The following is a 14,457-nucleotide window of genomic DNA, read 5'->3' as shown; positions in this document are numbered from 1 at the left end:
TTGAACTGGGGATGTTTTGTTCACAGTCTTAGTTTCTGAATGACACAGTTAGAGTGGCTTACAGGCTCTACCCACTTGAATGGGGAGTTGCAGGTAGACAGGATAGTGAAGAAGGCATTTAGTACACTCACCTTTACTGGTTAGTGTATTGAGCATAGGAGTTGGGAGGTCATGTTACAGCTTGTCAGGATATTGGTTAGGCTGCTTTTGGGATACAGCGTTCAATTCCATCTCCCTTCTAAAGGAAAGATGTGAGATTTGGAAGGCTGTCACTGATGTTGGAGGGTTTAAGCTACAGGGTGAGGCTGAACAGGCTGGGTCAGATCCTGTAAACAGCTGAATGGCCAGCTAATCTGGTTTTGGCAATCTCAGTAGATGTTCGGATGGACAAATGATGAGATCTTTAATGTTCACCTGAGCAGTTTAGATTCTGATGCAAGTAGTGGAGTGGGTGTGTTGCTCACTACTGCATCAAGCTGCTAATCTAGATGGGTTTCATCCGGGTCCTCCGGTTTCCTCCCACAGTCCAAAGCAGGTTAGGTAGATTGGCCATGCTAAATTGCCCATACTGTTCAGGGAAGTGTGGTATGCTTCAAGGGGCGATGTGGACTTGTTGGGCCGAAGGGGCTGTTTCCACCTGTAGGGAATCTACTCTAATCAGGGATGTGACGGACTGGTGGTATTATCAATGAAATGTTAATCCAGAGACCTTAGGCAGATGGTGGGGTTTGAATTCCATCAAAATCTGGAATCAGCAGTCTAATGATGGCCATGAATCCATTGTCAATTGGCGGAAAACCCCATCTGTCCTTTAGGGAAGGAAACTGCCATCCTTACCTAGTCTAGCCTACATGTAACTCCATACCCGCAGCAATGTGATTTGACTCTTAAATGCTCTCTGGGCAATTAAGCATGGTCAATAAATGCTGGCCTAGCCAGTGATGCCCTCATCTCATGAACAGATAAAAAGGAATTTAAATCCACGTGTAAGTCGAACTCAGGAGTGTATCCGTTGTGCTGAACTCTGTTTAATCTGCTGTGTTTTAATACAGGGTCCTTCCTGGCCAAAGTATTGACTGGAATCTTGATTGAATGGCTCGCCAACGCACTGTGTAAACACAGCAGTTATCAGCAGAGAAACTTATCGTTCCCACCTTGACATAGTCAGATCCAATATCACATCAATGATTAACCAAGTTTGCATCAATTATAAGCATTGGCAAGAAATGTTTGCATTGTTTATTGTTCCACGACAAGTAAAAACAATCATGGTTGATGGATGGTCGGGCGAAGAAAGTTGGGCTGCACAAAAGGCCAGGATTGGAGAACTGCAGAGACTGTGGCAGAATGTGTGGCTGGAGGAAATTACAGGGAGGGGGAGAGGCAGGCACCATGAAGAGCTGCAAAAGCAAGGAGAATTTTAAAAGCAACCAGCAACAGTCTAACGTGGCAAATAGCAACAAATTTATTTTAAAGTGAGCCACTCCTAAATGCTGTGCAGTTTGCTTTTTAAAAACAAGAACTGGTCTGTTCTGTAGGACTTCGGTCGAATGTGTGAAATTTTCACACTGAAGTGTTAAGCAGTCAATGATGTCAGTGTAGGCTCTGTCCTTGCAAACTGAACATGGTGTTTGGAGAGAGAATTTTGAAGAGAAGATTTGAGATGCCAGGTAGCACTGCTTGTTGGAGTTGATGAGTTCGGAAACATTTAAATGCTGCCCTGAGGAAATTGGATGATTTTAAATATCGAGGCTGGTCCTTCCTGTCTGATGAATCAAGAATCAATGAGATGTCTTCGCTTCCAGGAACACATCTGTGTGTAATGGAATTTCCCCTCGACAGAAATTGGCAATCCCGGGTTGGATCGGAATTGATTACTGAATTGCTCCACCTTGTGTCCTCACGTCAGAGCAGTGCAGCAGAAAATGTTTGTCGAGACTATGGTGGGTGGGAGTGTAGAGGCAGGTGTGCCTGTAGGGGAGTTGTGCCTGGAAATCCTTTGAAGCGAACGTTGTAGCAAAGGTCAGCAAATGCAAGAGTGGTTAAACTATGCTCATACAGATCCGGACCGATAAGCCCATAAGAGATGGCCAACTTCTACTCCAATTGAGTTTACTCTACTGTTCAATGAGATCATGGCTGATCTGATAATCCCCAACTCCACATTCTGACCTTTTCCCTATAACCCTCAATTTCCTCACTGATTCAAAATCTACTTGGCTGGCTAGGCAGCATTTATTGCCCATCCCTAATTGCCTAGAGTGCTGTTAAGAGTTAATCACATTGCCGTGGGTCTGGAATCACATGTAGGCCAGGCCTGGTAAGGATGGCAGTTTCCTTCCCTAAAGGACATGAGGGGTGTAGATAGCCAAGGTCATCTTCCCTGGGTAGAGAGTCCAAAACTGGAGAGTGTAGGTTTAAAGTGAGATACAAAAGATTTGAAAGGGACCTTTTAAATTTTTCATGCGGAGGTGGTACATTTACAGAATGAGCTGTCAGAGGAAGTGGTGGAGGCTGCTACAAATACAACATTTAAAAGGAATCTGGATGGGTACCCACATAAGAGTTTAGAAGGGTCTAGGCCCGAAACGTCAGCTTTTGTGCTCCTGAGATGCTGCTGGGCCTGCTGTGTTCATCCAGCCTCACATTTTATTATCTCAGAGTTTAGAGGGATTTGGGCCAAACGCTAGCAAGTGGGACTGGACTGGCTTGGGTTGGATGTGTTGGACCAAAGGGTCTGTTTACATGCTGTGCGTTCCATGACTCTAACTCAGATCTATGCCAGGAGATCTTGGTCCATTGGTGGCCACGCCTTCAGCATTCCACATACGAAGCTTTGGATTCGACCTACTAAATCTCTTCATCACTGTATCCTTCTGTCTCTCCTCCATTCAGACTCACCTTAGAATCTACCTCTTTGACCAGGCTTTTGCATGTGTGCCTTAATTTGGAGTCTAAGAATACGGGGTAGGCTATTCTGGACTGAGATGAAGAGAAATGTCTTCACCCAGAGTGGTTGGGGCCAAAATATTAAATGCTTTCAAGAAGGAGATATAGTTGTTAAGCTGAAGGGTCTGGGGAGAAAGTATGATCAGGTGACTGAGTTGGATGATCAGCCATGGGCGTACTGATTGGCAAAGCAGGCTCACCAGGCCACATGGCCTACTCCTGCTTCTGTATGTCTCCTCATGTAGCTCAGTGTCAATGTTTGTCGATAATGTTCCTTTGAAACACCCCGGGGGCATTTTAATATGTTAAAGATGCTGCATCGCAGTTTGCTGATGTAATGGAACAAGCTATGAGGAACCTTTCAAACAAAAAAACAATGGCTCAGCCTCAAATGGAGTAATGAGTGCAATTCTAGGCATTATTGTTCAGGAAGGAAGTGGAAGTTCTGGAGGGAGTGACAGAACAGATGTACAAGAATAAGACACATGAATGCATTGGTAAAACTAAGATTATTCGTACAGCAGAATGTTGCAAGGAGATTGGAGGGGGTTCAAAATCTCTGGGGATCTGGATGGATTAGATATAGAGAAACTGTTCTCATTGGCACAAGGATAAGCTACCGCAGGACATGGGTCTAAGATTAGATGAAGAAAAAAATCAAAAATGACGTGAGGAAACAATTTTTTTAAGTAATGAATAGTTGGGTTCTGGAATACATTGACCAAGAATGTAGTGGAGGTGGAATTACATAGGCTTTTAAAAATGCAGTTAGATGAACACATTGAAGAGGAAAATGTCTGAAGGGGTACAGGCTCAGGTCGTTGGACAAGGGCCGAACAGGCAGACTCAATGAGCCTATTGGCTGCCTCCTGTGTGGTATCAATTCTTTGGTTCGAAGTATCAGATTTTCCTTGCATTTTGTAATCAAATTACATCATTGGTGACTCAGGGAAGAGTAAGAGATAGCCAGGAATGAGTCAGCAAGAAGGGAGCCTGACTCATCAGCTCAAATAAAGATGGTTTCATTTTGTTGGCTTCAGATGGACCTCATTGAGCAGGTGCACGAGGGGAGATTGATGCTGTGAAATACCATGTGATACTCAGTGCTCAGACAGGCTGCTGTCCCTATGAGAGAAACTAGACGTCATCACTACTTCATTGAAATCTCAGCGGGCACACCAGTGTTCTATAGGGCAGGAAATCTGCCTTCCTTGGCCATTCTGCCCAAAAGAGGATGGGCAGTGAATACAGGCTAAACCAGCAAGGCACCGTGAATGAATTTTTCACTTTAGGTTGCCCTGAAATTGTGAAAGATACTGTGTAAATGCAAGATAACAAAGTCTGGAGCTGAATGAACACGGCAGGCCAAGCAGCATCTTAGGAGCACAAAAGTTGACGTTTTGGGCCTAGACCCTTCATCAGAAAAGGGGGATGCGTAGAGGGTTCTGGAATAAATAGGGAGAGAGGGGGAGGCAGATCGAAGATGGATAAAGGAGAAGATAGGTGGAGACGAGAGTATGGATTGGGAGGTGGGGAGGGGATAAGCCAGCCTGGGAGGACGGACAGATCAAGGGGGCTGGATTAAGTTAGCAGGAAGGTAATGGGGGTGCAGCTTGAGGTGAGAGGAAGAACAGGTTAGGGAGATGAGGATGAGCTGGGCTGGTTTTAGGATGCAGTGGGGGAAGGGGAGATTTTGAAGCTTGTGAAGTCCACATTGATACCATTGGGCTGCAGGGTTCCCAAGTGGAATATGAGTTGCTGTTCTTGCAGCTTTCGGGTGGCATCATTGTGGCACTGCAGGAGGCCCAGGATGGACATGTCGTCTGAGGAATGGGAGGGGGAGTTTAAATGGTTCATGACTGGGAGCTGCAGTTGTTTATTGCGAACCGAGCGGAGGTGTTCTGCAAAGCGGTCCCCAAGCCTCCGCTTGGTTTTCCCGATGTAGAGGTATTCCGCTTGGGAGCCCTGAAGTGTATATGGCGGGCAGACCGGTGATGTCTGCAGTGCTCACGGTCTGCCTGATCAGCCAGGGCCCACATTGGCCTCAGCAGGCGTGGGTTAATTTCAACTCTGGGTAGTTGGATTTCACATTTGGTTCGCATACTGAATCATTTAGTGAAGTATCACTAGGGGATACACCCTTTTCTTTTACAGCACTTTAGGAGCCAGGGGTCAGTTAGAAGTGGCTGCTTCATCCTATCTTTAATCTGATTGTACTTTGTACCCCCTGGAATGAGAACGAATCGACTCTGTTTTTACTGTCAGTTAACTCCAGATATTTAAAATAAAAGGAGGCGGTGGAGATTAACCCGAAACAACCGCTGGAAATTTGAAAAGAAAACACCCGTGTGCAAGTTTATCTTGTGATTCAGGGAGTCAGATCCAAAAGACAATCAGGCAGCAATGCTCACTGAGCAGTTATTATTAACCGCTTTATTTAGCTTTATTCAAGAGTATTGCTTGTGCACATTTGACCAGTTAAACACGACTGTTCCAATGAGAAAGAAAGAGGGGGTGGAGTTTGTGTGGAGACAGTTACTATGACTTTAGAAGTCTACATATCAGATTTCACTCAGAGCAGTCACACTCCCTCGGCTCTCTTTCTCTCTTGCTCGCTCTCCCTCCCATTCTTCTGTCTCGAATAGCTAATCGCTCTGATTGGGATGAGTCTTTCCTGTGTGTATGTTTGTGTTTCTTTGGCTGAGCCAGTTGCTGAAGTGGAGTGAAGTGCTTTCACCAAAAGAGAAACGAGGAACCAGCAACTTGCTGCTTGGGATAAAAGGAAAAAATCTGTATGATATGTTTTGTTTCGGATGTGGCGTTGCACAGAGAGGAGAGGGATAGTCACAGACTGTGAACCGCTCCAGAGTCAGCACTTTGATGCAAATCCATTGATCAGCCAGTGAAGGAAGTCCCAGAGGACAGACAGCGAGTGACAGGTTACCCTGCTGTGGGATCCTATCCCACTCTGTGTTGTTGTCTTACATACTCCTCCCGTGCACCTGGCTGGGGACCTCCTGTTGCATGCTTGTTCTGAGAGTGAATTCTGCCAGGGTTTTGAAGCTGTTTGTGCTGTTCCCTGACCAATATGTTGATTCGGGCTGACTCAACGAGAGCCCTGTGTGGATCAGTGAAGTGAGGGTCTGACTGTAGGACGGTTTGCTATTTGGATTGGATTGGAGAGCCACCCTGGGAGGGTTTCAGAAGTGTAAGCAAAGCATGAATGTACACCATTGAACAGTCAACTGGAGCGATGAAGAAGGACTGTCTCCCAGCGACACAGAAGAAGAAAAAGAAACCTAAACACAGTTCCATCCCTCGCACCTCGAGCTTTCTCCATTTGGCCTCATTCACCAAGCAGAGTAAGCAGCTGTTCCGCAGCGATGGTGAGCTAGCATCTGTTTGCGCACAGCAAGACCCTGATGAGGAGAACTGGACTTACTCGCCGCAATGTGCCAACGGTAAGGGCGCTGCGCAAAATCACGCAGCTTTTTTAATACCACCTTTGGCAGCCGCATGTATCATTCTACTGTGTCACTGTCCCCTGACAGTTCCCCCCTCTCCCTGGAGGCAGAAAGTTTTGGGTTCGAGATATTACAGTGTGGAGCTGGAGGAACACAGCATGCCAGGCAGCATTAGAGGAGCTTCTACAGGAAGGATCCCGACCCGCAACGTCTACTTTCCTGCTCCTCTGATGCTGCGTGGCCCGCTGTGTTCAACCAGTTCCATATTGTGTTATCTCTGACTCCAGCATTGGCAGGTCTTGCTATCTCCTGATTTTGGGTTCAAGCCCACTCCAGGTACTTTGGGCACAAAATCCAGGCAGCTGCTCGCAACAGCACTCAGGGAGTGCTGCATTGTCAGAGAATGCTGTCTTTTGAGACTGAGAACGCTTCAAAATAGTGCCATGGCTACTGAAGTAGGCAAGGCTTTGGTTTAAGTTCTCATTTGAAAGATGGCAGCTCCAGGGTCACCACGCCTCAGGTGAGGGGTGAGATTCAGATGGAGAGTCATTCACTGTAAGCTCAGCCAGTGCGAGAAGTAAGTCATCACTGTTGGCATCGCTCTACAATGCAAACCAGCCATTCAGCCAACTAAACTACCCAGCCCCCTACTTCCATAGTACTTAAATGGGTTACCCGCTCAAGTGTCTGCAACATGCAGACATGCATCAATCAGTAACATAACATGTAGGAAGGTAAACAGGCTGCCCACTGCTAACATCCCCTTCGAAATTGTGTGCGAGGACAGCTGCACAGAAATCTTAAAGGGGACTGCAACAAACAAGCTGTACACAAAGAAACGTTCATGAGAACATTAAAGCTCTGAAGTCAGTCTTGAACACACAGCTCTCTGACTCTAAGGCAAGATGGTTTCCCACTGAGACATGGCTGATGTGCAAAGGCGCAGATTAGAAATGAAGGAAAGCTGTGCTGTTTCTGTCCCTGTAATTATTGTAAAGGGCTGTGGAAACTACTGCCAAGTGGAAAGTATGCAACGTTCAGACCATCTCATGCTGCTCCTCTGAGGTTTTGCATACTTCGATGTCCCATGTTTTGAAGCAGAGAGCCTGGTGTTTGAATAAAGCTCAAACATTTGCATGTTGTTCAGTCAGAAGCGCCAAACGGATGATTCTTTTCTGCTGCCTCCTGAGGTGTCCACCATTACAGATGCCAATCTTAGCCAATTTGATTCAATCCATGGGATATTCAGAAAATGGTGAAGGCACTGGATACTGCAAAGTCTCTGGGCCCTAATAACTTTGTGTAATAGAACTAAAGACTTGTGCTCCAGAACTAGCCACACTCCCCAGCCAAATTGCTCTAGTGCAGCTACAAACTAATATCTTCCCAGAAAATTGCTCAAGTATATCCTGTCTGCAGAAAAGCAGAACAAAGCCAAACTGGCCAATTACTGCCCAGGAACCTACTCTCGATCATCAGCAAAGTGGTGGATGCTAGCTATTACTGTCGGTACCACTGAGCAGCATTTACTCCAGAATTAACCCACTCATTGATACTCAGTTCGTGATGTGCCAGAGCCACTCAGTTCCTGATCTGAATTTCAAATGTTAGGTGTGAGTGACTACCCTTGACATCAAAGTAGCATTAGACTGAGCGTGGCATCAAGGAGGCCTGGCAAAACTGGAGTGAATAGGAATCAAAAGCAGAAATTGCTGGCATAACTCAACAGGTCTGCCAGCATCGGCGCAAATAAAACAGAGTTAACGTTTCAAGGCTGGTGATCCATCAGAAAGTTCTGCTGAAGACTCTGTTTTCTTCCCACAGATCTGCTGAGTTTCCCCAACAATTTCTCTTTTTGTCTCAGATCTCCAGCATCCATGGGTATTTTATTTTTACTGTTGAAGCCTGTAGGACTGGGAGGGGTGAGAGAACTCTCTACTGGTTGGAGTCAGCATTGGAATTTAGCTGTTGTTTACCTGTCAGTTGCAGTTCCTTGGCTATTCCAAACTTGCAGTTACGGTTCTATGGTGGACATTGTCTAATGGCGATTTTAAAAATTAACTTTGAAGCACAGAAAGTAAAATCTCCTGTGTTTCCAGATGCTAAAATCACAGATAAATTTGAAAATGTATATTTTTGTTTTGGATCTTGCTGACAAGAAAGACGTTGCTGAATCTTTCATCAGCATAAATACAAGAATGCCAAATTCCAAATGATCACAACAATTTACGCTGCAGGGAATAGAGTTTGATTGGATAGCAAGTGAACTCTGGTCAAGGTGTTGCCGTGGAGAAATCAGTGGGTTGGCATAGACTGTCCAAGCTCCTGGTTAATCAATGATGGTGTACAAGTTGAACATTTGTTTGCAATTAACAGGTCCCTGTGTATGTTATTGCTTCTTGCAAAAATGAATGAGCCACATTATGGGCTCAGTTATCTTAAATTGACTGTGTGCGTAGCTCTGAGCCCATTCAGGATTTGTTTTGCAATTCATTTTGTAATATTTGTGTCACTAGCAAGGCTGGCACTTAATGTGCTCCCTTGCTTGTCCTACAAAGCAGATGCACTATCATCTTCTTGTGCTGATTTGCGGTTTGATACAACAGAATAACTTACTGTGGACCTTCAGGTAGCAGTCCAGGAGCATTGGTGTGACACTTGAGTTGCCTGTATATCCAGACTGGGTGATAGACAGCATGTTTCCCTCCTTTAAAGGATTTCAGTGAACCACGTGGATCTCTGTTACAACCTGATAGCCTCATGATCACTTTACTGATGCCACAGTCTTTAAACTGAATTCTGTCTCCCAAACCACTGTGATGGTCCTTGATTGCATGATCACCACATGTTATAATCCCGGTAACACTCAAAAATCACATGAGGGAACTAGATTTATTCCTAAGGATCAGTTGAGTTCAAACTTTAGCCATTCTGTCTACAGGGCCAGCCCATTTCTCTGTTTACACATCAGCTGTTGGCTGCCTGGTGTTCAGTTCCACTTTGTGTTCAGGTGAATTGCTTGCTGTTTGTTTACTGCCTTCAGTATCAGTGTCTGCAGTTCAATGCTTACCCCTCCCTGGTCAGCTTTAAAAGGATGATTATAAAGGAAAAAAATCTATTGTGAGAAATTTCGTTCTCACTTGGTACCATGTAAATCTGGGGCCTCATTGATTCACCAGTTATTCAATGATCCCCATATTCTCGTAATCTTAGAGTCCAGTGCACAATGTGCATTTAGTTACTGGACCTTGGTTCAGTCACAGGTTCATCAGTCCCTTATTGCCTTGTGCTCTCAGGCTCAATGTTGCTGCAGGCCAAGAGCTGAATAGCTCAGCCTATCAATAGAGACTGATCCAAGGTCCAAAGATGCTGTGTCCACTCCTCAGAGTTGACTGAGCTGTGCTGCCTTTGGCTGGTGTGAACTTGCAAATTAGGAGAAGGAGCATGCCATTTGGCCTCTCCAGCCTACTGTATCATTTCAAAATATCTTAACGTCCAATTGCCTACATATTTCATAGAATCGTAGATCATAGAATCCCTACAATGTGGAAACATGCCCTTCAGCCCAACAAGTCCAAACCGACCCTTAAAGCCATCCCTCTGTAACCTACCTGATCTACACATCCCTGAACGTTATGGGCAATTTAGCGTGCTGATCCATCTACCCTGCACATCTTTGGACTGTGGGAGGAAACCGGAGCACCTGGAGGAAAACCACACAGACACAGGGAGAATGTGCAAACTGTCCAAGGTTGGAATCGAACCCAGGCCCCTGGCACTGTCAGACACCGTGCCGCTTCATCAGTGAAGAATCTAACTCAACCTTAACAATTTACAATGACTGTGCTCCCACCCCTCTATGGGGAAGAGAGTTCCACAGACTTTACGATCCTCTGGAGAAAAAAATTCCTCCTCATCTCTGTCTTATCAGGGGACAACTTACTGTATTTCCTAGTTCTAATTATTTTTAGTCACCCTGTAAATTCACATGTCTGGGGCAGGTGGGACTTGAACCTGGATCTTCTGACTGAGTAACAGGGGCACTGTGCCACAAGAACACAGTAGAGATTACAGATTAATCAGTTGAGTTGAAATTCTACTGGCTACCTTCCATGTGATCTGAATCTTGTCTGCAAAGCATTAGCCTGACCCTCTGGATTTTAGATTTAGATTTTGTCATGTGTACGCAAATACAGAATTACAGTGAAAATGTATAATGTCACCACGTACGGTGCTGTTTTGGGTACAAAGGTACCTAGGTACAAAAAAAGTGGTACAAAATAGTGAGAGAATCAGAGTTTAAAAGTTAACCATTGCTTTCATAGAATAAGTAGCAAAGTAATTACGGTAATAGTTTACATTAAAATCCATTCTAATTTAAACCAGAAAGATAAAGGAATTTAGTTGAATGTTCAGCAGTCCTTGAGTCCTCTGCTTAGCTTACTCTCTGGAAGACCTCAGCTGCCTATTCTTGATGCTGCTGGAGATAACAAAGAACAAAGAAAATTACAGCACAGGAACAGGCCCTTCGGCCCTCCAAGCCTGTGGCGATTGAGATCCTCTTGTCTAACCTGTCATCTATTTTCTAAGGGTCTGTATCCCTTTGCTCCCTGCCCATCCATGTACCTGTCCAGATATATCTTAAAAGACACTATCGTGTCTGCGTGTACCACCTCTGCTGGCAACGCGTTCCAGGCACCAGCCACCCTCTGTGTAAAGAACTTTCCACGCATATCTCCCTTAAACTTTCCTCCTCTCACTTTGAACTCATGACCCCTAGTAATTGAGTCCCCCGCTCTGGGGGGAAAAAGCTTCTTCCTATCCACCCTGTCTATACCCCTCATGATTTTGTAGACCTCAATCAGGTTCCCCCCTCAATCTCCGTCTTTCTAATGAAAATAATCCTAGCCTACTCAACTTCTCTTCATATCTCGCACCCTCCATACCAGGCAACATCCTGGTGAACCTCCTCTGCACCCTCTCCAAAGCGTCCGCATCCTTTTGGTAATATGGCGACCAGAACTGTACACAGTACTCTAAATGTGGCCGAACCAAAGTCTTATACAAAGATCCTCCCACACCACTTGCTCTTTCTGCTTTGGGCTGCAATCCATTATTGCTGCCAAAGTTCCACAGTCCCCGCACCCCACGCCCGGTGTCTCCGGAACATTCCCGGGCAGGACCTGATCGTGCACTGAGAAACCGCGTCAGGCCGTCCGAGAGACTGCCATGGGCTGCCGATGCTGGGAGTGAAGGAAAGAAACACCAAGAGAGGAAAGAAATAATTAAGAAGAGAAAGAAATGGACAGAGCCGACATGCTGCAGCTGAAGTATCCTGCTCTGCAGCCACCTTGATTTTCTTGTATGCCCCCATCCCTGCATGTTCCCCCAGTTCTAGTCTCTGCCATGTAGGAAAAGGATCATTGTGACTCAGTGATAGATTAGGGTCTAGGCCCAAAACATCAGCTTTCCTGCTGCTATGATACTGCTTGGCCTGCTGTGTTCATCCAGCTCTACGTCTCATTATCTCAGATTCTCCAGCATCTGCAGTTCCTACTACCTCTAAAACATTTTGACTCAATGGTTATTCTCCCTCAGTCCAACTTTCTTTCTTCACTCTCCCCACTTAACCTGTCCTCCTCCATTCCCTTATGCCTCCCTGTCTCTCCATCTCCTGCCCCGCTGCCTACCCACACTCCTCTCAGACATCCTGCAGCTGTAACAAGCATAGGTCATTTCCATTAGTCATCTGCTTGAAGTATGTTTCTGAAAGGCTCGGACAAAATGCATGTAGTTCCCATGGACAGACCTCACTGTGAGCCCATGGTGAATCAACTATATCATCTTCAGTCAGAATGACCCAAACTGAAGGTGATCTCCTCTGGCCATAACAAACCTTATTCTGAGGGGCCATGACATTCGGGAGTACAGCATCAAATTATATTTGTGTCATTCCTTTAATGTAATTCTATTTGCATACTGAGCCATGTAAGGAGATTTTGGGTCAGGCAGCCAAAGCTTGGTCAAACGCTAAGTTTGAAGGAGTGTCTTAAAGCAGGAAGGTGAGCTAAAGAGTTGAAGTGGCGCTGGCAGAGAATTCCTGAGCTTGGGGCCAAGGCAATAGAATGCACAGCTACCGATGGTGGGGTAATTAAAACTGCAGATGCTTTAATTGTCAGTATTAGAGAAGCACTGATGTCTCTGAGGGACGTGGGACTGGAGTTTGGGAGGAGTAAGACCATGCAGGGGCATGAAAACAAGGGTGACGCGCCTGGAAACACCTCATCAGTCCAACTCATCAATGCCAACCAGACGTCTGTCTGTTCTCGTCCCATTTGCCAGCATTTGGCCCGTATCTCTCTCAACCATTCATATTCATATTCATATTCATATACTCATCCAGATGCCTTTTAAATGTGGTAATTGTTCCTGCCTCCACCACCTCCTTGGGCAGCTTCTTCCATATACGCACCACCCTCTGTCTGAAAATATCACTCCTTGGGTCCTTTTTAAAACTTTCCACTCTCACCTTAAACCTATGCCCTCTAGTTTTGGACTGTCTCTCACTCAAGGATAAAGACCTTAGCTATTCACCTTATCCAGCGCTCTAATATTAACTGTATAAATCCTGCCTTGGATTGCCTTACCAAAATTCAGCCCCTCACATTCATCTAAATTAAGCTCCATCTGCCACTGATCGGCCCATCAGCCAATCTAATCAAGGCCCTGTTGCACTCTGAGATAATCTTTTCCACTGTCCACTACAACACCTGTTTTGCTGGCATCTGTAAACTTACTAAGCATACCTTGTATGTTCACATCCAAATTATTTATATAAGTGACAAAGAGCAGTGGATCTAGCCTTGATCCTTGTAGCACACTGCTGGTCACAGGCCTCCAGTCTGAAAAGCAACCCTGTACCACCACCCTTTGCCTTTTACTTTTAAAATCAAGATGTTACTTGACTGGGAGCCAATGTAGGCCAACAGGCACGGGAGTGTAAGGGGAATGAGAAACCCTCAGAGTTGACTCAGAGGCCATAGAGTTTGGATGACTTCGAATTCACGGAATGCGGGAGACCAGCCTGAGGTGTGTTGCAATAGTCAAGTTTAGAGGCTGTGAAGATCCGAATTTCAGGTAGTGCCAGTAGTTGAGACAGGGTCAAGTCAGATCATATTGTGGAAGTGATATAACTGACCTTACTCAATACTCGTCAAAGAATTGTTGCCTTTTAATTTCTATCTAAAATCTATCATTTTTTTCTTTGCTGATACATGAAACACATTGATAATTGCAGTCCCATAGATTTCCTCTCCCCTCAAATCTCCCTCCTCTTTCCTGTACGTATTGAGGGCCTAATGAGCTACAGATTTTTGCTGCACTCAGTGACTGTGCAGGGTATAACCACCTGGGGTTAGGAGGAGGAACCCGCGCACGCCATTTCTACCCTCCTCCCTCAATCCCAGTCCCCTCTGTTCAAGCCCACTAATGTCAAGCTAATGCCAGCAGGGTCTCCACGATTGCGTGGGTCAGCCTCTGTTACCTACTGTTTATTTACCCCGAGTTCTTGTCTGTGCCACTTACGAAACATCATATTCAAGCCGAATTTTCATCCTGTCCCCACCCTGCGACTGCACACATCCCTGTCCAAGGAATGTCACTTGGTATCTGTAAGGCACGAGTACGTGATGTTCCCTCCCCCAGAACCCCAAGGAAGCAGAGGGCGGATTAATCTCCCAGCCTTGAGCCTGGCAGAGGTCAGCTAACTGGCTGCAGTTATTTTAATTGACATGTTCAGATACATTATGGCACACTTATAGTGAAGATGGGAATTGAAATTGGGTTTTCTGGCAGGTAGGGGCACTTGCATTGTGCAAATGAAGCCCAGCTAGCATGATGCCAGCATGGAATCTGGCATCACTCGGGTGGACATTATTAATGGCATATTAATTAAGATACAGAGGTGAGGGACATTGCTTAATTAATTAGTTACCTAAAGCACTCATATAGAGAGAATTGTGCCCTCTTTTGGTGCACTGGTAGT

The 14,457-nt window shown here is 45.5% G+C and overlaps 1 protein-coding gene across 2 annotated transcripts in view; it reads left to right on the top strand.

Annotated features, from left to right (window-relative positions):
- The window catches only part of LOC125455201 (NHS-like protein 1), a 295,658-nt gene that overhangs the window by 178,562 nt on the left and 102,639 nt on the right, over nt 1–14,457 (top strand). Inside the window, exon 1 of one of the 2 annotated variants that reach the window (XM_059648746.1) lies at nt 5,518–6,410. The exons of the other annotated variant lie outside the window; for it this stretch is intronic. Within the exon in view, the coding sequence (XP_059504729.1) occupies nt 6,173–6,410 (238 nt within the window). The 5' untranslated portion in view covers nt 5,518–6,172. Of the gene's footprint in view, nt 1–5,517; nt 6,411–14,457 lie in introns of those variants that run through there. 2 annotated transcript variants of the gene reach the window in all.

Source organism: Stegostoma tigrinum, chromosome 9, assembly GCF_030684315.1.
Source record: "Stegostoma tigrinum isolate sSteTig4 chromosome 9, sSteTig4.hap1, whole genome shotgun sequence".
NCBI lineage: Eukaryota > Metazoa > Chordata > Chondrichthyes > Orectolobiformes > Stegostomatidae > Stegostoma > Stegostoma tigrinum.
This window is presented reverse-complemented; position numbering and strand designations above follow the sequence as displayed.